General features: G+C 61.4%; 2 protein-coding genes and 1 long non-coding RNA gene across 5 annotated transcripts; 2 read left to right on the top strand and 1 right to left on the bottom strand.

Moving 5' to 3' along the window:
* Positions 1 to 1,307: 1,307 nt before the first annotated feature.
* BAK1 (BCL2 antagonist/killer 1) lies at positions 1,308 to 7,704 on the bottom strand. The gene is made up of 6 exons (XM_006050331.4): positions 7,452 to 7,704; positions 5,486 to 5,565; positions 4,465 to 4,600; positions 4,013 to 4,156; positions 2,768 to 2,948; positions 1,308 to 2,652 (listed from the first exon to the last, which is right to left on the bottom strand). The coding sequence occupies exons 2-6, from the start codon at positions 5,553 to 5,555 to the stop codon at positions 2,548 to 2,550; spliced, it is 636 nt and encodes a 211-aa protein (XP_006050393.1). The 5' UTR covers positions 5,556 to 5,565; positions 7,452 to 7,704; the 3' UTR covers positions 1,308 to 2,547.
* A 1,006-nt stretch (positions 7,705 to 8,710) lies between these two features.
* Positions 8,711 to 13,818, top strand: LOC102404256 (gametogenetin-binding protein 1). Of its 2 annotated transcripts, none has more exons than XM_044931296.2 (6): positions 8,711 to 9,230; positions 10,072 to 10,184; positions 10,577 to 10,671; positions 10,844 to 10,982; positions 11,940 to 12,079; positions 13,570 to 13,818. In XM_044931296.2, exons 1-6 carry the CDS (start codon positions 8,773 to 8,775, stop codon positions 13,618 to 13,620), a joined length of 996 nt encoding a protein of 331 aa, XP_044787231.2. In that variant the 5' UTR covers positions 8,711 to 8,772; the 3' UTR covers positions 13,621 to 13,818. The 2 variants fall into 2 exon arrangements, with proteins under 2 accessions (XP_044787231.2, XP_044787228.2); XM_044931293.2 differs by having other exon boundaries at positions 8,717 to 9,230; positions 10,832 to 10,982.
* A 3,401-nt stretch (positions 13,819 to 17,219) lies between these two features.
* Positions 17,220 to 22,999, top strand: LOC112580924. Of its 2 annotated transcripts, none has more exons than XR_006546025.2 (4): positions 17,220 to 17,933; positions 18,602 to 18,761; positions 19,317 to 20,706; positions 20,929 to 22,999. It is a non-coding gene; the product is annotated as an uncharacterized LOC112580924 (long non-coding RNA). The 2 variants fall into 2 exon arrangements; XR_006546026.2 differs by having other exon boundaries at positions 17,221 to 17,933; positions 19,317 to 20,696.
* The last annotated feature ends 807 nt before the right edge of the window (positions 23,000 to 23,806 follow it).

The raw sequence follows: 23,806 nt of genomic DNA, 5'->3' as shown, positions 1-23,806 counted from the left end.
AGAAGAGCGTGAAGACCACGCAGCCGCTGCCACCGCCCACCCTTATTCCAACTTTCCGCCGGGATTGGGTGGTCGTTGCGCCCCGAGGCCCCGCCCATGAGAGGGCACGCTTGCGCGCCTGAGGCGGCAGCGGCCATCTTTGATCCAGGCAGTCCGCTCGCCTCCCGGCGTTCTCAGGGCGGTCGCGGTCGCGCGGTTCCCGCCCGCGCGGCGGGTAGGCGATCCCTGCCTCCCCACCTTGCCCCGTGGCTGACCTGTGCTGGAGACCAACGGCCCCGGCCCCCACCCCTCCGGGCTCCACGTGAAACCTCGAGCCAGTGTCGTGGCCAGTGCCAGCTCCCCGCCCTTTCTACCCGGTGACTCTGGGCAGGTACCTGAGTTTCCTTATCTGTAAAATGGGAGTTTAACAACCCTCCTCGCCACAGCTATACCTGCTGATTGTTAGGCACGTATGATAAATTCTCGGCATAAAGCTCTGCAGAGTGTGTTCCATAAAAACTGTCTACGAGCTTTTCCTGCAGAAAACTGCAAGGGGCCTTGTGACCACCACCCTTCCAGCCACCACAGCTCGCAGGGGTCCCCTCTCAACGACTGCAGGCAGGACGTGGACTCTTTGAAGACGAAGTCGGAGGGCCCAGGGGATTGGCAAGATGCCCTCGGGGAAGTGAAAGAGAAGCCTGAGTCCTTTAGGACTTGCGTGTGACCACTTTTGGAAAGGTGTCAGAAAACAGACCAGGGTGCCCGGGACTAGAAAGACTTCCTCGGTTTTGGAACATTTAAACGCCTCCGTGCTTGTTATTTTTATCACCCCTGGCTGCCTCCCCATAGGGACTCCCATGCAGCAGAGAACTCCTAGAATGAAAAGCCTTGTGTGTGTGCAAGCTGTGGGGGACAGGCTGAAGAGGGAGCCGGGATGCTGCATCCCAGGTGGAGCCAAGCGTGGGTGGTGGTCCCCGGAAGGGAGAGTTCAGACCAGGCCTGTGGGGGTCCCCAGGAAAGGGCAGCTGCTCCACCAGCTCTGCAGCCAGAGCCTAGCAGTTTGGGGACTCCTGACTTCCTGTGGGAATGGGACACTCGCCTGGAACCCCAAGAAATGAGGAAAGTTCCCAGAGAAGAGGGTAGCGAGTGGGAAGGGGCCAAGCAAGCCCTTCTAGACGGCTGGAGAAACACACCCAGCCCTCCACAGGGTTTTGGGGGCTCCAGAGGAGAGCCGTCAGTAAAAACCAGGTGAAAGTCACTCATGCCCAGGTTCCCCCAGTCAGCCTGATGAAGAGAGGGGTAGTGGAGAAGACAAAAAGGATCAAGTCTGAGTGGGGGTTGCAGTTTATTTTCAGACACACTCAGAGGGTGGAAGGTGGCCAGGCGGCTCCCTCTGCGCCCCCTCCCTGCATTTGGTTTAATCAAGAACTCCTCTCCCCTGACCTCTGAATCCCTCAGCTGTGCAAGATAGATGAGGCACTTGACCCCACCATCAGGAGGGGCTCAGGCAGGTGTGGGGTGCGGAGGGTAGAGGTTGGGGGCGGAGTTCAAGTATTCACAGTTCCCCTGTGCATACCCCCGGATTACACTGTGCCCAGGCCAGAAGGGAGGGCCCCAACCCTGGGGTTCCTAGTGGTGTTTCTAGCCCTTCTCTCACTCAGAAACTTCAAGATGGGCTCCCTACCCCTCCTTTCCCTGACAATGACAAACCGCAGTCCTAAACCCTGTAGCCCAGGTGAGGTGGGGACCCAGGCAGTGCACTCAGATGAGACCCCTCCCTTCCTCACCTGGAGTAGGGGGGTGTGGCAAGCTGCGCTTGTAGTGATGGGTGGGAGCAAGTGGTAACATGGGGGGACAGAGGCCCTCAGGAGCTCTGGCCTGCACCCCATTCCACCCCACCCTGAATCCCTGAGAGTCCACCTGCAAAGTCAGTATCGGCCGGCCGGGGCGGGGAAGAGGGTAGCAGGGGCTGGGGGGGAGCCGAGCAGCACCTTCCCCCCACCCCCCGGCCCCGCCCCGCCCCAGTCCTGTTCCCGGGGAACGTGATGCTTAGGAAGGGCCAGGACTGGGCTCCAGGCCCAGCTTTCAAGCTCAATCTTCCAGAACTGCTAAATTCTGGGGAAGGGTAGAGCTACTAACCCCCACAGCCCAGCTGTCCTGGCTTTGGGCAGAGTGGTGGGAAGGAGGGGTTCCCTCCTAAGGGTATTATAAAAAGCTAAAACCGATAACAACGACTTGGGAGAAGTGGTTCCCAGCCTCTTGCTTCCCCAAGTTATCAGTCTCCCCAGCACCGAGCAGACAGGGCTGAGGGGGTCCCAGAGAGCTAAGGGAGAGGCCACCGCCCCACTCTGAGAGGGGGTCCGTTAGCACCATGCGATGTTGGAGCACCCAGCAGTCTGATGGATGCCCCTGGGCAGGGGCACTCCAAAGCTGGAGTGCCCACTTACTAAAGCTTCTGTGCTCTTAATGGGGGGCAGGGGGACACCCCTGTTGGAGAGGAGGTGAGAGGAGAAGCCGGGGTCAAAGTCCACAGAAGGGTCTCAGGACCCCAAAGGGCCCCTCCAGGAGTCATGACTTGAAGAATCTTCGTACCACAAACTGGCCCAACAAAACCACAGCCAGAACTATGACTACGTTCTTGATGGGGCCGTTCCCCAAGTCCAGGGCTGCCACCTGCCAGGAGAGACAGAAGGGTCATGGGCTGAGGGTGCTGGTGGCTCCCGGGGCCAGGGTGGGGCTGGGAGGGGCACAGCAACAAGGAGAGGGTGACCAATGCTCAGGCACTCACCCAGCCACCCCTCTGCGCGATCCACCGGGCGATGGAGCGACGCAGCATGAAGTCGGCCACGAAGCGGGTCACCTGGCCCAGGAAGCCGGTCAGGCCGCGCTGGTAGACGTGGAGGGCCAGGCGGTAGCCGAAGCCCAGCAAAGCCACCACGCGGCCCCAGTTGATACCGCTCTCAAACAGGCTGCGGGCAGGGGAGATGCCGTTGCTGGAGACCCCTGGGGGGGCCTTTGACTTCCTTCCCCCTCCCATCCCTTTGGACCCCCCATCCCCATCTCCTCCCTGCTGGAAAGCAAAAATGGCTTAGCCGTGAACTGGGGGGGTAGAGGCTGCCCCAGCCTGGCCTCGATCTGGGAAGAGCCCGTGTCCCTGTGAAAGGAGAAAGCTCAGAGGGCAGATGAGTGGGGCGCTGCTGCTGGGGCTCAAAGGCACACAGAGCGTGGAGGGCAGAGCAGGTGGGTAGAGGCAGCGGGGAGATTACCTGTGGGTGCTGCTGCTGGCCTGGCAGCCCGGGACGGCAGAGAGAAAAGGACAGAAGAGGAGGTTAGGACAGTCTTGGAATCACAGCGGAGTGGGCGGTGGCCTCTAAGGACACAGGCAGGGTGTTCAGCTCTGAGCACTGATTCCATCTCCTGCTCCTGCCTTCACCCTCAGCCTCGAATCTACCCCGCGACTGACTTCCTTAATCCGCATGGTGACAACGGCTAACACCTCTAAGTGTGCACGCAATCCTAAGCGTATTCCCCCTAGTTCACGGACCAGGAGACTGAAGGCTAGGATGTGTCATGCAGCCGGTAAATGGCGAAGCTAGGATTCGCCCAGGCTGTTGGTCTCTTGAGGCCAGATCTCAGCATCAGGAAGTCATTTTCAGGACCCGGTGGGCTGAAGCCAGGTCCAGCAACCATTTTTGTGTGAAATGTGGCTCCAAATCAGAACAACAGCTGTGTCTCAGCAGTGCTGGGGAGCTCTGGGAACACCCCCACTGCGAGCCCCACCCCACACACACAGTCCTGATCCACCAGCTCATGTTGGTATCAGGGCTCATGAAGGCTGTGCCCTTGTGTACAAAGATGAGGAGTCTGGGCTTAGAAAGAGAAAGACGGGGGCCCAAAGCCACACGTGAGTTAACAGCAGAGGCAGGGACAGAAAACATGTCTCCCGACACCAGCAGAGAAGCTGTCTCCTGTTTCACGGGCAGGGCCTGGCGCGGTGGGGACAGCGCCGTGGAGGGGCGGTGGCCAGGGCTACCTGGACGCGATCTTGGTGAAGTACTCATAGGCGTTGTCTGCCGTCGGCTGCAGGTGCTGCAGCATGGCCTGGAACTCCGTGTCATAGCGCCGGTTGATGTCGTCCCCGATGACGGCGAGCTGGCGGCCCACCTGCCCCATGGTGCTGGAGGAGCGGGAGGCGGCCAGTGAGTTGGGGCCCGGGCTGGCAGCAAACCGCTCCTGCCTGAGATGCCCTGGCCTCGGGCGCCCCTCCTGGGAAGTCCTGACCGTGTGCTCAGACATGAAGGCTGGGCCCAGGCACAAGGGGCAGGCTGTGCTGAAAAGGGTGCCGGTTCTGGGATGGGAGCGGGGACCCGAATGCAAAAGGGCAGCAGCAGGAGAAGCTCCCAGGCTTGCTCAGCTGCCAGGACCAGCACGGTGACCCTGCATGAGTCTCCGCTCCTCTCAGCACATCCAGGGGCTGCAGCTCACCTGCTAGGTTCTGGGTGCAAGGTGACCATCTCTGGGTCAGTAGGCGCAGCCGCCCCCTCGGCCTCCTGTTCCTGCTGATGGCGGTAAAAGACGTAGCTGCGGAAGACCTCCTCGGTGTCCCGGGCTACCTGCTCCTCTGGGGACCAAAGCCGAGAGTCAGGGAGGAAGTGCTCTGGGGAGGAGGGTTCCCTCTGCTGGGGGACACACCTGTCCCACCTCTAGCCCTCAGGTGACACCTAGGGCTGACTCTGAGTAGAGCTGTCTTCTCACAGCAGCCTCGTGGAGGCGACCGCCCCGTTTACAGATGAGGAAACTGAGGCACGGTGTTTGCATAACTTGCTTGAGGTCATGCGGCTGGAGTGAGCAGTGTGGCCAGGATAGATTCCCGGGAGTTTGGGTCTCTGGCTTTTAGTGTCCAAGGCACCCGGCCGTATGGCTTGGCTTAGGGAACGTGGGAAACAGAGTTTGAAACTACAGCCCAGGAAAGTCACATTGGGACATAGTGAGTGGCCTGGGATGGAACCCAAAGTCCAGGAAGCAGCCTGTGCTGGGTGGCAGAGCTGCCAGCCTTCCGGGTGGTCCCCTTGGAAGAGGGCACTCTCTTCCTTCCTCCCCAGAGTCTAACAGCCCAGTCTCCCTGTTGAACAGCCCTGATCAGGTGATAAGCTACCTCACTTCCTTATTTCTCCAGCTGGGATAAGACAGCCCCGCCCCACACCTTCCCTCCTGCTCACCCATCCTGCCCGGCTGCCCAGGAAGGGCAGAGTGTCCTCCTCAGACTCACTGCCCCCTCCCTCGGCCTCCACGTGTCCTTCCCCACGCCGCTCCCGGGGCTCGGTCTTCCCTGCACCCCCGCTGGTGAGCCAGTGGGCCGCCCACACTGGGTGGGGAGGTGCTTTTCTCCTTTGCGCAAGGCGGGTAAACTGAGGTGGGCCCCTGGGACTGTCCAGGTCTGCTCTCGCCAACCTCCCAGCTGGCCCCGGTGGTTATGGGGTGGGTAAGGGGGCAGACAGACCCTTACCCGAGGTGGAGGAGGGGTCAGGCTCGTCGCAGTCCTGCCCGGGGGGACCTGGGCCTTGTCCAGAAGCCATTCCTCAGGTCCTGGGGAGAAAAGCAGCTTCAGACTGTGTTGGGGGCAGATAGGAAAGCAGAGATGCGACCAGGGGCTCCGGCAGTCCGTGGAGGCAGGGAGGGCCCCCTCCCGAAAGACCCACTGACCCAAGAACTTATCACTTCACTGGCGGCTCTTCAAGGAAGACTGGGGCTGAGAAAGGCCAGGCAGCCAAGACTGCCCCTGCCGGGGACCAGCGCAGGCCCCGGGGTGGGGAGGCCACAGCGGTGCCCAAGCGGCTGTCTAGTCACGTCTTACCCCGTTCCTGGGCCGGGGAGGCAAGTTTCAGAGGCAGGGTTTCCTTCCGCTGCTGCTGGGGCCCTCTGAACCCTATCCAGTCCACACTCACTGCAGACTCACTACCTTCCAGCCAGTGACCCGTGAAGGCCGTCCCTGAAGGCCCCACTTCCCCTCCAGCTAGTCAGAGCACACCTGTTTTCCAACTTGGGCCTGTGGTGTCCTCCTCACACGTGCGGGAGGAGGTGTGGGACGCGGTGGGTAGCATGGCAGGGTAGGCACCGTCATGCCCACTGCACAGGTGGGAAAACTGAGGCTCAAGGAACGCCCCAGGCCACAGGGCTCGTCAAACCGTCAGGGTGACTGAATTTCCACACGTGTCCATGCTCTCCTCAGCGCTCAGGTCAGGCTTGCTTCCCAGTTGCCGGCATCAGTCTCTGCCTTTGCCCCATCTGCCTAGCAGGTGGCTGAGGAAACCACGTGTAGCCCTTGCCCTCCTGTCTCCGGCCCCCCCCCCCCCCCCCCGTTTCCCTCCTTTTCCGGGTTCTGGCCACAGCCCCTGGCGGCTCAGTGAACCCTGGGCAGAGCAAGTGTTTCCTGGACATAAGCTGTTTCACTTTCAGTTTGCACCCTCCTCATTTCCCGGCACCCCAAAGCTGCCTCCATCACCCAGGCGGGAAGCCCCCTCCTCTCCCCACTCGGGAGGGCCCAGGCCGGGCCCAACACACAGGCCGCCCTCTCCTCCCTGGGAGGGCCTGTGTACCCCCTCCTCCCTGGGAGGGCCTGTGAACCATATACCCTACCCCGCTCAGGCCTGGGGCCATTTTCCAAAGGGCCTCAGGAGAAGGGTGGGGAGGGTCCACCTGTGCGCCCCACCCCTTCACTGCCAAGGGGGCAGGGACAGGGAGAAGGGACTCGCCCCTCCTGCAGCCTGCGGTCCCCCGCCTGCCTGAGACAGACCTTTGCCTGGCACCCCGCATCCTAGAAGCTGCTTCCCAAACAAGGCACCTTTCTCCCTCCCTTGGTACCCAAACGTGGTGCCCCCCAGGGCATCAGGGCTGAAGGATGCTAACTGCACCTCAACAGCCTCTCCCATACCCCTGGGGCTCCCGGCTGGGGATGGGGTGGAGCCTTGGAACCCGCCCCAGGGCCAGAGGCCTGAGCCGACCGGGGCTTCCTCTGCCCCCATCCAAGTGGCCTAACTTCCTGGTGGGGAGAGTCCGCTGTGCCCCACCTTTTGGGTTGGCCAGGCCCAGGATGCTGCTGGAGTTGGGGGGGAGGGGGCAGATCCCAACCTGGTCTTAGGACTCCTGGGGCAGCAGGAAGCACTGTGAACGGTTTCCCGCTGCCCTTGACCTTGACTCTGACCTCCACTCCCATCCCCCAGACTGCTAAAGAACCTGGCTCTTTGGCACGCGATTCTCGGGCAGCCAGGGCCAGGGCAAGAGGGGACGCCGCCTCAGGGGCAGCCCGAGGGAGCCCCGGCTGGATTGGGCCACCATCGAGGGTTGGTGGAGCTGCCCGGGCAAGCTTCACAGCGGCGTCCCCCTCCCCAGCGGGCTCCCCAGGGGCTCCCTGCCTCACCCCGGGCCTGGGGCTGCCCAGGGAGGGGGGCATGGGCAGGACTCTCCCAGCTTACCTCCCCGGACCCTGGCCCAGGCCTGGGATGGCCCAGCGGGGCGGAGGCCAGAGATCCTGAGGGGCCGGGGGCTGCTCCTAGGGTCACGTCCCCAGGCCTGGCTTCCAGGAAGGGGCGTCAGTGGATCCCTGGTGTCTGGAGTGCAGCCTCTGCCGGTCCCAGCGCGGCCCTGGGGACCCACGGGGCTGCAGCGATCATAGAGGCGCCGGCGGCTCCCGGCTCCCATCAGCTCCCTCTAGAGGAAGTCGCTCAGTGGCCGCCGGATGCGAAGCCGCAGCCCGTGGCCTGAGGCGGGTCTGGGCTCCGCAGGAGAAAGTGGCTTCCCCTCCTCCTCCCCCACGGCTTTTCCCCCACCCTAGTTCCCAGTCCTCATTCTTGATCTCTTCCCTGCTCCCTTCCATCAGTGCCAGCAAAACAGCCAGGATGGGGTGGTTCCTTGAGCCCCACTGTGTGCCAGGCACTTTAAAAGCCCTTTGGACAGACTTCCTTGGTGGTCCAGTGGCTAAGACTGTCCTCCTAATGCAGGGAGGTCTGGGTTCGATCCCTGGTCAGGGAACTAGAGCCCACACGTAGCAACTAAGAGTTCACGTGCTGCAACTCAGACACAGTGCAGCCAAATAAATAAATATTAAAAAAATAAATAAGAGCACTTTGGAACAACCCTGGGAAGTTGGTGCAGTGGGCCACACCCATCTTACAGGGGAACAAACTGAGACTCAGCTGATTTAAGGAACCTCTCCCAGGGTCACTGAGATGGGTTTATAATCAGGTCTCCAGGAATAATACTAAATTGAGATTCAGCGTGCAGTTAAGACTGTGCACCAGGCACCTACCTTGGTGGTCTCCACAGAGGAAATGTGACGTCCCCCTGACTGTGCCAGGCAGGTACACAGAAAAGAGGGCACGGTGGGCCCGTGCCAGCTGGATGCTGAGAAGGGAGGGAAGGGGGAGGACAGCTGCTGGGGAATGAGTGCTTCCCAAGGATGGCAACGGCCGCAGGGGGACAGGCGGGGAGGAGAAAGCCCTGGGCCACCACCCCATCCTCAGAGCTGGGGTTCCTCTGGACTCCTCTGCCTGCCCCCTGCACTGTCTCCTGGGGCTTCCCCAACCCCCCAAGCCCCCCCACCCCAGCTGGCTCCCTAGGCCTCGTCAAAACCCCTCCCTCTCTGCCCCAACGAATCCCCCCTCCCCCCCTGCCTTCTAGAACTCCTGGAAGTTTCCAACTGGAGGTTTTCAATTTGAAAACCCCCTTCTGTTCTTAAGCAGTTGGTCCTGTGGTGTCTGCTGCGGCCCCTCCCTCTGAGTCAGGGACCCTTTCAGAATGGAGGCCCCTGCTTCAAGCCCTCGACCCCAAATTTTGGGCCGCTTCTCCATGTTCTGCTTTTTCCGGAGGTTGGTGGGCAGCAAGCGCAGCCCGAAGAGCTCAGACAGGGCCCTGTGGAGGGGCCGGTCGTGGCCCCTGAGGGGGCAGGACACCGTCTCCTTGATGACCGACTGTCAGGGACGAGCCATGAGGAGGGAGTCCAGGCCTCCCGCCACGCTGCCCTTTGCCCGCCCTGGGGCCCTGCCGCAGCCGAGCCCCTCAGGGCTGGAGATGGGGGACCCTGGGGCCCAGACCTCCCCTCCAGCAGAGGTCCTGAGGGTCGTGGCTCAGGGCATAGAGGTGAAGCCAGTCCTGCCCAGAGGAAGCCAGGAGGTGCTGGGCCACTTGTCTGAGCTGGAGGAGAGGGAAGAGGCGGCCACAGGGGAGGCCTCGGGGAATATGGGGACCTCAGAAAGGTGAGGGGCTGGGCTGCGGATAGAGGAGCTAGGGGGAGCCAGGGTGTCAGGAGGGAGGGGGACGTGGACCTGAGGTTTGAGGACCAGAACTGGGGAGGGACCAGGGGCTTCCCTGGTGGCTCAGCCGGTAAAGAGCCCACCTGCAAGGCAGGAGACCCCAGTCTGATTCCTGGGTCGGGAAGATCCGCTGGAGAAGGGATAGGCTACCCACTCCAGTATTCTTGGGCTTCCCTGGTGGCTCAGCTGGTAAAGAATCCACCTGCAATGCGGGAGACCTGGGTTAGATCCCTGTGTTGGGAAGATCCCCTGGAGAAGGGAACGGCTACCCACTCCGGTATTCTGGCCTGGAGAATTCCACAGACTGTAAAGTCCATGGGGTTACAAAGAGTCCAACATGACTGAGTGACTTTCACTATCAGGAACGGACTCCTTGGGTGGGCAGAGGACTGGGTGGGCATGGTCGTTCACATCAAGGGTGGAGAGGAACCTGGAGAGGGCAGAGGGAGGCAGAGACAGGGCTCCTCCTGCAAGTGAGGGGTTGTGCATAGGGGCACCAAAAGAACAAGGGCACAGGCCAGGGACGAGGAAGGGTGCGTGTGGGGTGACCTGGGCCACCCATCACTTCCCAGCTCCTTGCTGGGCCCCTCCCCTCCTCATCCCCCTCTCACTCTACTTTTGGGGGTATCATCTCCCTCTGTGATGAAGACCCCAGAGGGCAGAGCAGGGAGCGGGGAGGAGCAGGGGGGTGGAGGAGCTGAGCGGGGTTTCCACGGGGGTTTGGGACCTTCACCACCTCTCAGGCCCCACCTGCCACCCCCATCTGACTGTGCTCTGGGGTCAGGGGCCACTCTGCCCAGGCCTTGGCAGTGGAGCCAGGATGCGTGCGGAGGGCCGTGGGGCCACTGGAGTTCAGCCCCGAGGCCTTCACCAGGGAGGAGGAATGTCTGCTCGATGGTGAGTGCGGTGGCCACAGGCCCCGGGGGATGGCCAGGGCATCGGGCCGGGGGTGGGGGGCCCGGAGGACGCTGGGCAGTCTGAGCGGAGCTGGATCCCAGCTACACTCAGCACACGTGTGAGGGCGGCAAGTCGCTCAGTCTTTGTACATCTCAGTTTCCCCATCTGTAGAATGGGAGCGTGATAGCACCTCTGTCAGAGGGCATTAGCAAGGATTAAGTGAGATGTTCTCTCTCCGTGAAGTGCCTAGAACTGTGCCTGGCACATAGCCAGCGTTTGCCAAAGGACACAAGGAAAGCTGGCCCTAGCTCAGCCCTCCCGATGGACCCGTGGTCCTCAGGCTGGGCCTCCACCCTTTGCTGTGGGCTCCCAGTGACCACTGCCCTCCACAGGTGACCCAAGGCTGGCCTCCTCCAAGGTGGGGGCAGCTCCCTGGAACCGCCTCCTCGGCTTGTACAAGCGGCTGCAGAAAGGGGCCATGGCCAAGGTCCGTGGGGCCCCGGCGCGAGGGGGCGGGCGGAGGCAGGGCTGGGCCCGGGAGAGCGCGCCCGTCTTGCCCGCTCCTGCTTTCTGCTCGGGGGCCGGGGTCGGGGTGGGGCCCGGGCTCAGCTGCCCCCCTCACCTGCGGGGTGGCCGTCCACCCTCAGTTCCCTCTCAAGGAAGGCCTGCCCCTAGAGGAGCCCGGCGAGGAAAAGGCGGCTGCGGCGGAGGAAGACAGCGCCCTCAAGCTCTGCGTGCCGGGCATCGTCACTCTCCAGTCCCCGCTGCATAAGGCCTTCAGGTCAACGGACACAGTGGGTGGGTGTGCCGCCCGTACCCCCTCACCCCGCCCCAGCCCCGCTTTGATGGAGCGGCTCTCGGATGCAACACCGGTTAACACCACCAGGGGGAAGCACAGGACTTAAAATGATCGCCCAGGCCGGCTGACCTGCGGGCGCCGGTCCCCAGAAGGAGCTGGGTGTGGGCCTGGGAGGCGGGGGAGGCTTGAGGGGTGGGGGGCGGGTTACGACAGGGACCGTGGCTCCTCCAGCAGCACCCTTTCCCAGCCCAGAATTCTAACTCCTTCAGTGGCGCCCCCCTGCATCCCCAGTTTTCCCCTCAAGTGTGCACTTGCTGTGACTGTGCCCAGGGGACCCCCCCTCCCATTGCAACCACCTCGCCACCCTGGTGGGGCGAGCAGATGGCTCAGTGGTAATGAATGACAGCCTCCAGTAAAGTCTCCATTGACGTTTTCCTTACCACGAGCCAAACCCTCTCCTAAGCACTTTTCATGAAATACTGCATTCTGACTCTGAGGTCGGTCCTGTTATACCGTCTTCGCTTCCCTGTGAGATCACTGGGGCCCAGAGGGGTTAAGTAATTTGTCCATGATCACTTCGCTGGTCAGTGGCAGAGCTGGGGCTTGAACCCCCGTGGCTTGGGTTACTCCGGGTTGGTACGCTGGAATTGATGGCTGGGGGAGGCGGGGTGGGGTGAAGGAAATGTCTGCCCCTCGAATGAACACTGTCCCCCCAGAGGCAGGTAAAGAGATTCACACTCAGGATGGGAGCAGGGAGCCCAGTGAGCATCCTGGGACAGGCTGGGCGGTGGGGAGGTGGAGTCTGGCGGGCTCCAGGGGCCCGACTTGGGGTGACCAGGGGCCACGCAGGGCAGGAAGAGGTTTGGAGAGCTGGGGCCACTTCTTCTTCCTCAGATCCCCGGCAGGCTGCAGCTGCCTCCTCCTGCTTGTCCCATGCCCTTCTCTCTGGCTCTCAGGTTTTGTGGAGGCGGAGCTAAAAAAGCTTCTGGTCGTTCAGCGGGAGTCCCGCCTCTGGAAGATGGGCAGCTATGACGGCCGGGAGCTGCTGACCCAGCCAGAGATCACCCTGGAGGAGGCGGGCGTCGTGGATGGCCAGGCACACCCACCCACCCACCACCCCGCCCTGCCTGCGGGCACTGGGAGCCTGGGGCTGGAGACCTCCCCTCTCCGTAGGCTGCGGGCCCAGGCTCCAGCCACCCACGCACCCTGCTGGGCGGGAAGGGCATAAGTCCTTCTTCATGGTGGTCTCTCTGAGAGCAGGACCCCAGCCTCCTAAGCACAGGCTTCTCCATCTGGCTGGCTCTCACTTAGCCCAGAGCCCGTTGCTAAGGCGTCACTGCCATGCATTTGCTGTGTGGTTCCGGGCAAGTCCCTCCCCCTCTCTGGGACTCAGTTTCCTCATCTCCACGAAGAGGGAGTTTATCAGGCGGCTTGATGGCTTTCCTGCGCCTCTGTCATTCGCATACGGTCGCTCTTTTTCCGTCTCCCATTCACATCCACACCTCCTCCCACAAACACACACAGGCAGCAGGTGAGTTGCCAGGGGTACCAATGGGGACCACCCCCAGCCCGCCCTCTTTGACGTTGGCCTTAAAGGTTAGGCCTGTCCAGGCTTCTCTGAGTGCACACTGATAGATCTGTTGATGACAAAAATGTGTCGATTTCCTTTCTGGGTAAATTTCCATTCATTTATCAGTTCACCCTTTCCTTCAGTGGACATCTGCCCCCTGCAGACTGTGCAAATCACAAAAGGAAGGAGCAAAGTCTGTAGTCTGTGACTTTGAATATGGGCTTTGGTGTCTTCACCTGGAAAGGGGGCCATTGGAAGATGAGATGAACTGAAGAGTGTGTGGCAGTCAACTGCAAAGGGCTCTCCAGTGTCAGGGATTATGACTCACCTCTCGAGGGTCATGAATACCAGGAACCCTTGCCTACCCCTTGTCCTGAGCCTTAGGCCATGCCACAGGATGCCGCCGGGTGCTCTGGGGAGCCTCACCCTACACCACACAAGTCCTGTCTCTGGTAGGGCTTCTGCTTTTTTGCCTTTTCCTGTTGAACAGACCTCTCCTCCCCGGCACCCTCCAGGGCCGCCCCCTGGGCTGGCCTGCCCCGTCCCGGGCAGCGCAGTCCTAGGGTCGCCTGAGCACACAGCGGGCCATCAGGGGGTTTCTGGATGGTGGCTCAGGCGGTGCCTCACTGGGGGCGGGGCAGCCTGCTGGGGGCGTGTTGAGGGGCCTGTCCTCATCACCACCCCGTCTCTCCTGGTCTGCCCTCAGGGACACCAGGCTGAGGGGGAAGGAAGCCAAGCCCCAGCCTTTGGGGAATGCTGGGGCCCTGGGTGAGGGGCGCTGAGGCCGCAGAAGCAGCGCCCCGGGCTGGGGGGAGGGGTGCCGAGTCCCCTCGGAGGGGTGTCCAGGACAGAGGTGAGGGAGGGGGCTCTGGGCTGGTGGGCCTGGGCCAGCTGCTGGCCCCTGGGGGCAGCTTCGGAAAGGTGGCCTTGGGGTGCTCGTCTCTGGGGGTGCGGAGCAGGGAGAGGAGAGCTGAGAGACGCCAAGGCCTCCGCTTTCACCCATTTGCAACCCCCAGCACCTGCTTCTGGAGGAGATGGACGAAATGGGAAACTGGCCTCCAGAGTGAAGCCGGCGCCGCCCGGGGTCCCTGCAGGCGCAGAGGGACGGAGCCCTGCTTCTCAGGGCACCTCAAGGAGCCCCTGGGGCCAAGGAGTCTCAAGATAACCTGTCTGTGCATCTGCAGGGTGGGCCTGCCCGGCAGACTGCTCCCACTCATCAAACTCAGGCCTGTCACATTACTAATAAAACTCAGTTCGGCATTGGGCTCCTTGACTGTCTGTCTGCGGAGCCCGCCCCCCATCCTGCACAAGCCCAGCGTACCCGGAGTCTCGGTCTCTCTCATCAGGGCCCACAGGCCCCAGGCCACCCCAGCTGCAGAGCCCCGGCCCCCATCTGAGCTGGAAGATGGCAAGTCTGGTGCACCTGACCGCGGTGGGGAAGGACCTGGGGGCACCAAGGCCTGCAGGCCCTGACTTCCCTTCCTCCTGAGTTCCCAGGCCCAGCATGGGGCCTCTTGGGAGGATCCGGGAATTCTCCAGCAGGAAGTCCCTGCCCAGCCGGCATGGGGACAAAGCCAGGAAAGCAGACCGTGGGGACCTGCCCTGGGGGCCGGGCTGGGGGCAGGTGAGGGGCCCTTGGGTAAGTGGAGGTGTGCCACAGGGGTGTGGGGCCAGGCCCCACTCTGCTGCCCTGGTCAGGGCCCACTCTGCCAAGCGGAGTGCTGGGCACCTCTAGGGACCCTGGGTGTAGGGAGATCCAGACATCTAGAAGAAGACATTCCTCCAGCTCTACCAAATTCCAGACGCAAAGGTGGGGTTGAGTTCCTCATGGGAGGCACACCTTCATCCCTGGCTTCGTGGGCATCCAATGAAGGGGAGGGCTAGGTGCAGTTTGGACACCAGGAGGTGCTGTTTGCCGGGAGGGCCGGCTGGTTGCCCGTGGGATGCTGGTTCATTGTCTCCCGTTGGGGTCCGGGCTCTGAGCCCCCAGCATACATGTGAGAGCTCACACTGCCCCAACACTTATCAACACCACTGCTATTTACAGACACGTCTGGCCTTCTCCACGGGGCTCCCACTGGGTCCAGCCCAAGGCCTGTACAGAGCTGAAGATCAGTGTTAGAACACGGCCGCTGCTTGAGTAATTATTGTGATTGCAAACAGCAGCTGTCTGTCAGGCAGTGCTGGGGGGCGGTGAGGGGCGGCCAGCAACCCGACCTCCTGCCCCGCCCCGCCCAGCCCAGCCAAGGTGAGCGCCCTGCCTCCCACCCCCAGACCGGGGCTCAGAGCCGGGCTTGGAGACAAGATGGCTAGTGATTCACAAGTGGGCCGGGGCTTCCCGGGCAGGCTGCCCACCCCCTGGAATCCTTGACTCAGGCCCTGAGCTGGGACCGGTGGAAGGGCCCATGTGGACTGTCCCCCTGAGTCAGTTGGGAGGTGGCCTTGCGATCAGATGACTCACCTGGGCCCTGATTCCTTCCTCCAGGGTGTTGGCTGGTGGGAAGCGTGGGGGCCTCGGAGGGCAGCCTGTGGGCTCCCTGGTGTCTCCTGCGTGGACGCAGCACTCCTCACGGACCCCACGAAGAGGGTGCTTCTCTGCCTTCCCCCTTCCTGGGAGGCCCCCAAACCTAGTGCCAGCCATGCCCAGGCTGGAGGGAGACCCCGAGGCGCAGAGCAGTCCAGATGCCACCCTGCCCCCTCCCCCGGTGTCTTTGGGCAGCAGCAGCGGCCCCTGGGCACAGGTGGGCACCATGGTGGGTCAGGGTAGGCTGGGCCCTGCGGGCAGCTCAGGCTCCTCAGCTGCTCGCCTGAGTCAAGTGGCTCTAGGTTCTTGGGGAGCGTCTCAACCTTGGGCCCCTGCTCCCTGCTCCTCTCTTTCTGTCAAGTGAGGGTCCTGGCACCGCATGGTCCACCTCGCTCCCTGGGTTCCTGTGAACCCCAGGGAGGAAGGTCAGTGAGGCTGGGAGCAGAAACGGGCTCTGAGTCAACGCAGGCTTGAGGTCCCCTCCCTGGCCCCAGATGGTCCTTGGCCAGCTTCTGTGGACGGGCCTGGCTTGACGCTCATGAGCGGGGAAGGCAGGGGTGACAAGGCCCAGGGACCTGCTGGGGGGGAAGGCCTGGGGGGCTCGTGCAGGGGGCTGGGCACAGGCCCACCCTGCAAGGGGCCAGGGGCCAGGGGCCAGGCAGGTGTGTCCTAAAGGCTTTCGGGGAACGCTGCCGATGCATCTGTGGGTCTGACCCGAGGCCTGGGCGGCACTGAAAGCTGTCTTCCCAGGACTTTGAAGTCCAGTGTTTAGGACACTGCGCTTCCACTGCAGGGGGCACAGGTTCGATCCCTGGTCTGGGGATTAAGACCCGGCCTGCTCTCCCTGGTGTGCAGACAGCGAAGGGAGGGCGGCTGCGCACCACTTGCAGGTTGGGTCCTGTACTGGGGGCTTGGCCCGGGGTGAAGGGCTCTGAGACCCCGAGAGCTGCCTTTTTCTCATATGCGCAGTCAGGGTGGCGGTGCCCTTGGCAGGTCCAAGTCGAGCTGAACGTCAGAACTTGCCAGCCGCTGCCCCGTCCCGATGTCTCTCTCCTCCACCTCTCATCTTCCGTCACCTCTCACTGTTAGTAGCTGCATATGGGCCTCTGTTTCTCTCTCTCTTACTGTATATCTGAGGGGGACAGAGGTGAGAAACAGCCCCTGGATCCATTCTGAGGGCACATGGGGGATGGTAAGGGCTGAAAGGAAGGCAGTAGGTGGTGGTGGGGGCAGTAGGGTGGATGGAAAGGTGGGCAGGGTGAGAGGCAGGCCTGCCTGCCTGGGGAGATGGCGGGTGGGGCTCCGGGGCAGGGCCTTCGAGGAAAATGCCACCTCGAGCCCTGCGTAGAGGCAGTGGTGGTCAGGACTGCCTCTCCCCAGGCAAGGGAAAGGCAGCACCCCCTGGGTTTTTTCCCAGGTGGGAAAGGAGCTGCAGGAGCAGGGGGGAGAGGCTCTGCCAGGTGGCAGCCAAAGCTCCAACTTGACAAGCTCACGTGACTGCAGGCAGGCCCCTGACCTCCCTGAGTCTCAGTTTTCACATCCTGGAAATGGGCAAATCACAGGCTTCTCCTGCAGGCTGAGAGAAGGGCTGTTTGGCAGGGATCAAATATCAATACTGATTAAGCACCCACCACATCCTGTTCTTGGAGAAGGAAATGGCAACCCACTCCAGTATTCTTGCCTGGAAAATCCCATGAATGGAGGAGCCTGTTAGGCTGCAGTCCATGGGATCGCAAAGAATCCGACACAACTGATGGACTTCACTTCACTTCACTTCATTACATCCTGTTCTAGGCACTGGAGTCGGGGTGGGGGGTGGGGGGGCAGAGTGGGGGGGGAGCCTTGAACAAGACGCTGAACCTCCACTTCATGAGCGCTTAGGATTGCTAGCAGGATGAACTGAACAGAAACTGGATCCGGGCGTGGCAGGTGCTGTGAGGAAGCTGCTGGGCGGCTGTCTCAGAGGGTGGGACAGGGAGGCCTCTCTGAGGAGGTCCTGTTGACCACAGGAAGGGAGGGCAGTACCTCGGGGGCGTCAGGGAATGCCCCAGCCCGGGAGCAGCAGGGGCCGATGCCCTGAGGCAGGATCAGGCCTGGGGCGTGTGAGGAACCGGAAGCAGACCTGCGTGGCCAGAGTGGGAGTGAGATCAGAAAGGAAGGAGATCACATCCTTTGTTGATCGGGTTTTGAGAGTTTTTTATCTTAAAAGTTTGTCTTTATGTGTCAGTGGCAGGTCTTAGCTGCAGCAGCCAGGGTCTTTGCAGTTTGCAGCATCTAGTTCCCTGACCAAGGATCGAACCGCCGCCCCCTGCATTGGGACTCTTGGCCACTGGACCCACCAGGGAAGTCCCTTGAGGGGTTTAAGCTTATCAGAGCGAGTGCCCAGTGGTTAACATTTTAAAAGGCCCCCTTGGCGGCTGCATAGGGACGAGACCGTAGGGGTGAGCGGGGTGGGGGCGTGGTGAGGCGGGGGGTGCCGCGCAGGAGGTTGCTGGGGTCGGGGGTGAGCTCCTCGCTGGCGGCTGCTGTAACTCCGAGGGCAGTGGGGCGGCGTTGAAATGGGCCGTGAGGAGTACCGGAGCGGCTCCACCACCAGGGGGCGCCGCCGGTCCTCGGCGGTCAGCCGGGCCCTCGCCGCACGGAATCTCTCAGCCGCACCCCGCCGCCGCCTCCGGCTGCGCAGGGTCAGCCTCGGGGTGTGCAGTCGGAGGAGGGCCTGCCGGCCACCGTGGGCGACGGCGGCTCAGCAGGGCCTGTGCGCACTCGGGCCCCGCCATTGCGTCCTGGCCTCGACGGCTCCGTCATCCGAGGGTGCCCCCTCCCGCGAAGGTGCGCTCCTGGGCCAGATGCCCAACGGTGGGTATTTCCATGTCCCCCTCACCCCCCACCCCCGGATCCCCGGGTCGCGGAGGGCTGGAGCTGCCTCTGCTGAAGGCAGTTCGATTTAACCTGTCCGGAGACCAAGCAGAAACGACTGCCTCCCTGTCCTCGTGAAATCCACAGTGGGCACGTGGGGTCAGGGCAACTCTGCAGTAAAAATCAGAGCAAGATGTTGCTATAACACAGGTTTGGAAAGCAGAGGAAGGAGCTAGTGATTCCATCAGGGAGGAACCTAGAAGGCCTCAAAGAGGAGGAGGCACCCTCTGTGACTTGGGCTTGCAGGAGCAGGAGGGATTTGACAGGTGAAGTAAGGGGAGAGGGCATGCCTGCCAGGGGGACCCGCCGGGGATGGTGGGAGTGTCCAGTCAGCACCGGGGCCCCACTGTATGCCTCTCTGATCCAGATGGAACCACCCTGGTCTTCCCTCTCCCAGGTCTCCCTTGGTGAGTCTGCCCGTATGTGAACTCGGTCCTTGGCTCCCTGCCGACTGTCTCTCTGTACACGGGCAATCTCGTGCCTTGGCTGGGCCTGGATCACAGCCACACTTCCCGAGCCCCTCACAGCTGCTGCCCCCAGATCGTCCCTGCTCCTTCTCACAGCCCTGCCCATCCTATACAGCTCGACTCTGGCACCTCGTCTTCTAGGGCCCTCACAGCTCCCTGGCTATGGAACTAATGGGATCCACGTGTTTCCCTGCTCCCCCCTCCCCTGGACAGACACATCGTGAAGGCAGGCCTCCGGGAGCTTTGTCCCCAGGTCTGGGTGCCCAGCACCGTGGCTGGCACAGAGCGGGCTCAGCACAAGGTACCAGGCTGGGTGAGGGAGGGAGGGCAGCCGCACGAGGGCCTCGAGGACAGAGCCGCAGCTGTAGGGCCGGGTTACACAGGGCCGCGGTGCCAACCTCAGCGGCTTGCTGTGCATCCTCAGGGCGGTGGGAGCCGTCGAGGGCCATAGACTGGGGAGCGGCTCTGTCGTGGCATCTAGGATGAGGCGTGCGGTGGAGGAGGCAGGGGCAGGTAGGGGCTGTTCACTTGTAGGGAGAGGTGCGGGGCTGAGCTGGGACAGAGGCGGGCGGGGCGGCTGGGAGACCCTCGGGCAGTGCTTCTCACCGGGGCCATTCCGTCTGCCCAGGGCCATTCCGTCTGCCCAGGGACATCGACATTTTTCGTTTGTCACAGCGTGGGACGGGGTGCTACCAGCATCTCGTGGTGGAGACCTCCCTAGTATCAGTGTGTGCTCATCTTTAATGAAGATTGTTGGGAAGAGTGAATGGGCTAATACATATTCATTGTTTCGAAGAGTGGCTGATATGTATTAAGCACTAGGTAACATGAGTTACTGTTGCTTTTTCCTTTTTAGCCACACTGTGCGGCTTGCAGAATCTTATTTCCCAGATCAGGTCAGAGATTGAACCTGGGACCCAGCAGTGAAAGCGCTGAGTCCTAACCGCTGGACTTCCAGTGAATTCCTGAGCTACTGTTATTTTAAAACATAAACGCTTAAAAAATACTAAAAAAAAAAAGAAAAAAAATTAAGGAGTTAAAAAAAAAACGAAACAGTTAATGTTAATAATAAACAATTCCTCTGTTGAAAGCCCTACACTGCCTCTCCATCGCCCAAGTGAGAGCCAAGTCCTCCCACGGCCGCTTACCGTCTGGGCCCTCTGTCTGCAGCCTCGCCGGCCGCCCTCCTGCTGTCTCCCGCGCTCCGGCAGGCCGGCTCTGCTGTTTCCTGCGCTCTGGCTGGGCCGGCCCCTGCTGTCTCCCGTGCCGTTTCCTGCGCAGGCGCAGCCCGCTCCTGCCTCAGGGTCTTCGCACTTGCTGTTCCCGAGGCAATGCCGGGTTTGCTCCTAGGAATTTACACCACTCGCTTCTTTACCTACTTGACCTCTTTCCTTTGCTGTCACCTTCTTAATCACCCCATATAAAGAAAAACCATCTCTCTCTTCCAGCCCACTCCCTCTCTGCGCCCCTCCCCTGCTTTTTTTCTTCAGAGCACTTCCGTCATCTGACACATCATATATTTAGTTTGTTTATGTGCTTGTGGCCTCTCAACTGGAGCGTGAGCTTCACGAGGGCAGGCACTGTGGCCTGTTTTGTTTGCTACTCTGTCCCCAGGGTCTAGAGCCTTACTAGTACCTTCCAAGCACCCTTACACATTGCTTAAATGAATGAACGGAGCGAATGCAAAGCCCCTCCAGGACTCAGAGAGGTAGGACGGGAATGGAGAGGAGGTAGGACGGGAATGGAGAGGAGGTAGGACGGGAATGGGGAGAAGGTAGGACTGTGAAGGGGAAGGGGGCGCCCGAACGCATTTCTGGAAGGGCCAAGGTCCTGGCACCGCCTGGAGCGTGGAGCTGGCGCATCCGCCCTCCCCAGACCTCCCGCCCCAGCCTGCTGGCTGGGACCCTCCTGCTGGCAGTGCCCTGCCCTACCCGCCAGACCCCGAACACGCCACCCCCAGTCTGGGCGAGTGACCAGGCCTGAACAAAGTGTCCTTTCCCCTTTGATAAGCTGCCTCCTTCCAGGGGCACTCAGGCCAGGATACGTCCTGCTGCTCAGGAAGTGCCTGAGGGCCTGGGTGGGCCCCTGGAGTGGGCACTGGCTGCTGCAGCCGCCACCCTGCCCAGAGGCCAGCAGAGGAGCGAGGGCAGTAGCCGGGGGGACCCGTGCCCACAGCCAGCCCCAGCACGCACCTGCGCCTTGTTCCTTCAGCGGAAGCCTCTTGAGAGCCTTTCGGGTACACAGCTGTGAGCAGGGGGCCCTGGTAGGCACGGGCGAGGGAGGGCAGAGGCTGGTGACAGGCTTTGTCACACGTGGGGTGCTGGCCTGCCTGGGGCACTTTGCCCTGGGGACTGTGGGGCAGGCGGGGTGCTGGGGGGCATTTTACTTCTTGGCTCAGGGAGGAACTGGAGATGATGTGTTTATCTGGCTTCCCTGGCCCCCCACACCCCCTCCCCCCGTCTCTGCAGGTCTTTCCGTGGTTGACTGTGCCACCAGGAAGCTGTCCATGGTTTCTGATGATGGTCACCCTCTTCTTGAGAGCCCTGAACCCCGAGACCCCAGGATCTGACTCCCAGCCCACAGGCTTCATTCTCGCTCAGCCCCTCCCCCTGAAGCCCTGTCCTCCCAGTGGTGCTGCCTTGACTTCCCCGTCAGCCCTGCAGAACCCAGGTCCTCAGGGAGGGGTGGAGCACAGTTTCTTCCAAGCAGGGGAGTAACCCTCCCCGCTCCAGCCGCATGCACGCGTCCTCGCGGGCACACATACTCACACTCAAACACCCCTGGGCACGTGCACCACCACCCACACACACCTCTCCAGGTTGCTCACCCATCCTGGGGCTCAGGGCCCAAGGGCTCCTTGGCCTTCACAGTCACAGACGGGCCGGATGGAGCTGAGGCAGGTGCAGAGGCCCAGGCCCTACACTTTCAGAGCCCCAGTCTTTGAATCTGTAGGATGGATGCTGCCTCAAAGTCTCCTGGTGTCCCCCGGGCCTGTAACCTGTGAGATCCCAGGTAGCACAGGGAGAGGGACCTGTTCTGAGATGTCACCTGAGCTCAATCTAAAACATGGCCCCTTTGGCTCTCTTCCCAAGGAAAGGGGAACTGTGTCCTTCTCCCCTTGGTTCTGAAGGGCCGTGACTGCCTCCATCATCAGGTACCGTGGGAGTGATGCTCTGTGACTGCTGAGGCTGAGTTAGAGAAGACCACCCAGGTTCCACCTCTTCCCTCTGGGATAAAGCAGCCCCCCTGTAAGAAGTCAGAAGTCACGTGGACGGGGTCCCATCCGCAGCTCAGGGGTGCTCCCCCTGCTGGCCGTGCCGGGAGCAGCCATCGTGCACCACCAGCCCAGGAGCCTTGCAATGACTCCAGCCCCAGCTGGCATCTGAAGGCAATCACACGGCAGACCCCCAGCAAGTCCCACCTTCGGGAAGCCAGGCTCTTCCCGAATCCCTGACTCGCAGAACTTTGAGCAAAATGAAATGGCCGTTGTTTCACACGACCAGGTTTTGGAGAATTTGTTAGGTAGCAGTAGTTATTAGAACATTGTCCCCAAATATTTCTCTTCTTCCCCTAGTCCTCTCCCCAGCTTGTCTCTCAGGCTGAACCTGCTTGGACTGGACTCAGAGCCCTCAGAGATGGCGGCCTGGGGTCTGAGAATGCAGGGGGAGCTGGGTCAGGCTGCCCACCCTCCCCTGCTGGGAGCGCTTCCTGTACCTGATGGCAGTGACGTGCCAAGATCTGATTGTGAGCCTCTGGGCGGCACCTCCACTGGGTCCCTCCTGTTTGGCCAGGACAAGGGCTTCCCTTGTGGCTCAGATGGTCAAGAATCTGCCTGCAATGCGGGAGACATGGGTTTGATCCCTGGGTTGGGAAGATCCCCTGAAGGAGGGCATGGCAACCCACTCCAGTATTCTTGCCTGGAGAATCCCCATGGACTGAGGGGGATTCAGAGCCCCTGTGGAATCTGTGGGCTACAGTCCATGGGGTCGCAAAGAGTCGGACACGACTGAGCGACTGAGCACATTCACATACACAGAGTGTTCTTGATGCCTATCTCTGTGCCCAGCTGGCTCTCAACCAGGCTCAGCCCTCAGCCTCTGGCACCCCTGTCTCCAAGGCTTGTCCTTCTGTCCCTGTCTGTTAACTGAACAAGGCAGGAGCCTTGGATGGTCCGTCAGCAGAGCTCAGAGCTGCAGGAAATGGGCCTGGCACGTGGTTGGGGTTTGAGGCCAGCGGAGGTGAGAAGGGCACATCAGAGACTGACCCGGCTCCCCAAGCTCCCCAGCGGGGCTGGGCTCCACAGTGGGAGCTGGTCGACATCACCGCCGTGCCTGCCTCTGTCCCTTCCCTGCCTCGCCTCTCCCGTCCTCTATCGGGGTTCACTCTGGTCACCTCCATGTATGTGTGTGCCCTTGAATCTTTGTGTCCTGGGGAACCCGAGCCAAGACTGAGATGTCCAGGCGAGGCCTCACTGAACTTACAGAGTTAAGACGATGAGGAGCCAATAAGAGAGCATATGAAATAAAATCAGCAATGACAGCCTGCCTCTGTTAAGCTCCCTCTCTGTGCCAGGGACTGGTTGCAGGGCCCTATGTCTGTTACCTCACTGAACGCTCACCACCCTCCTCTGTTGTTTGGTGCTTCATCATTTCCCTTGGCAGGTAAGCAAACAGATTTAGGGAAGTCATTTGTTCCAGGTCAAGAGCTAGGAAATGGCAGGTTGGCCTGGAGAGCCGGGCCTCTGATTAGCAGTGGTCCCTGTGGGCAGCCCCGCAGAGGGCAGAGGTCCTGGGCAAGAAGTGGGGCATTTAAACTTAACCTTGAAGGACGAACAGATGTTGGGAAGACAGGGAATCCTGGAAGAGGCCTCGAGCCTCGGTTTCCTTGCTGTCAAGTGGACATAAGGACCATAGCTTTCTTAGGGCCATTTGAAGGTGACATGAGCTGACAGAGACAGAGAGGGACCGCAGTACGTGTTCAGTGAGTGCTCATTCTTTCTGCTGCTGAACGGGACCAGCGTTTGCTGCAGGTATGGGCCTGGCGGCAGGTCTGAACAGGTTCCGGAGGCAAGCTTCCAGCTCCCACTCCAGCACTCGGGCCCAGAGGGGAGGAAGCTGGATGAGCCAGAGGAAGTGGATTAGTCTGGAACCCCTGAATTTGGATTCTCACTCAGGCAGCCTAGCATATTCCTCCTTTAAAGGACCCCACCTTCTCTGGCTCGCAATTCTCAAATCTCCCATTCCTTACAACCTGGAAGTCCTCCCTGCTGTCTGACCTCTTTCCCTCCTGCTGTGCATTTTGTCTGTTGGGACAAGGGGGAGCTAATGAATCATGGTGGTTGGCGCT

The sequence above is a fragment of the Bubalus bubalis genome, chromosome 2, assembly GCF_019923935.1.
Source record: "Bubalus bubalis isolate 160015118507 breed Murrah chromosome 2, NDDB_SH_1, whole genome shotgun sequence".
Lineage (NCBI taxonomy): Eukaryota > Metazoa > Chordata > Mammalia > Artiodactyla > Bovidae > Bubalus > Bubalus bubalis.
This window is presented reverse-complemented; position numbering and strand designations above follow the sequence as displayed.

What these genes read in the sequence shown, in the direction of transcription:
- BAK1 (XM_006050331.4), bottom strand. Translation starts at nt 5,555, where the DNA reads ATGGCTTCTGGACAAGGCCCAGGTCCCCCCGGGCAGGACTGCGACGAG. An exon ending in TTCACCAAGATCGCGTCCAG is followed by an intron (nt 2,949 to 4,012) that starts GTAGCCCTGGCC and finishes CCCTGCCCGCAG; the next exon opens with CCTGTTTGAGAGCGGTATCA. An exon ending in TCGCGCAGAGGGGTGGCTGG is followed by an intron (nt 2,653 to 2,767) that starts GTGAGTGCCTGA and finishes CTCTCCTGGCAG; the next exon opens with GTGGCAGCCCTGGACTTGGG.
- LOC102404256 (XM_044931293.2), top strand. Translation starts at nt 8,773, where the DNA reads ATGGAGGCCCCTGCTTCAAGCCCTCGACCCCAAATTTTGGGCCGCTTC. An exon ending in AATATGGGGACCTCAGAAAG is followed by an intron (nt 9,231 to 10,071) that starts GTGAGGGGCTGG and finishes CTCTGGGGTCAG; the next exon opens with GGGCCACTCTGCCCAGGCCT. An exon ending in CAGGTCAACGGACACAGTGG is followed by an intron (nt 10,983 to 11,939) that starts GTGGGTGTGCCG and finishes TCTGGCTCTCAG; the next exon opens with GTTTTGTGGAGGCGGAGCTA.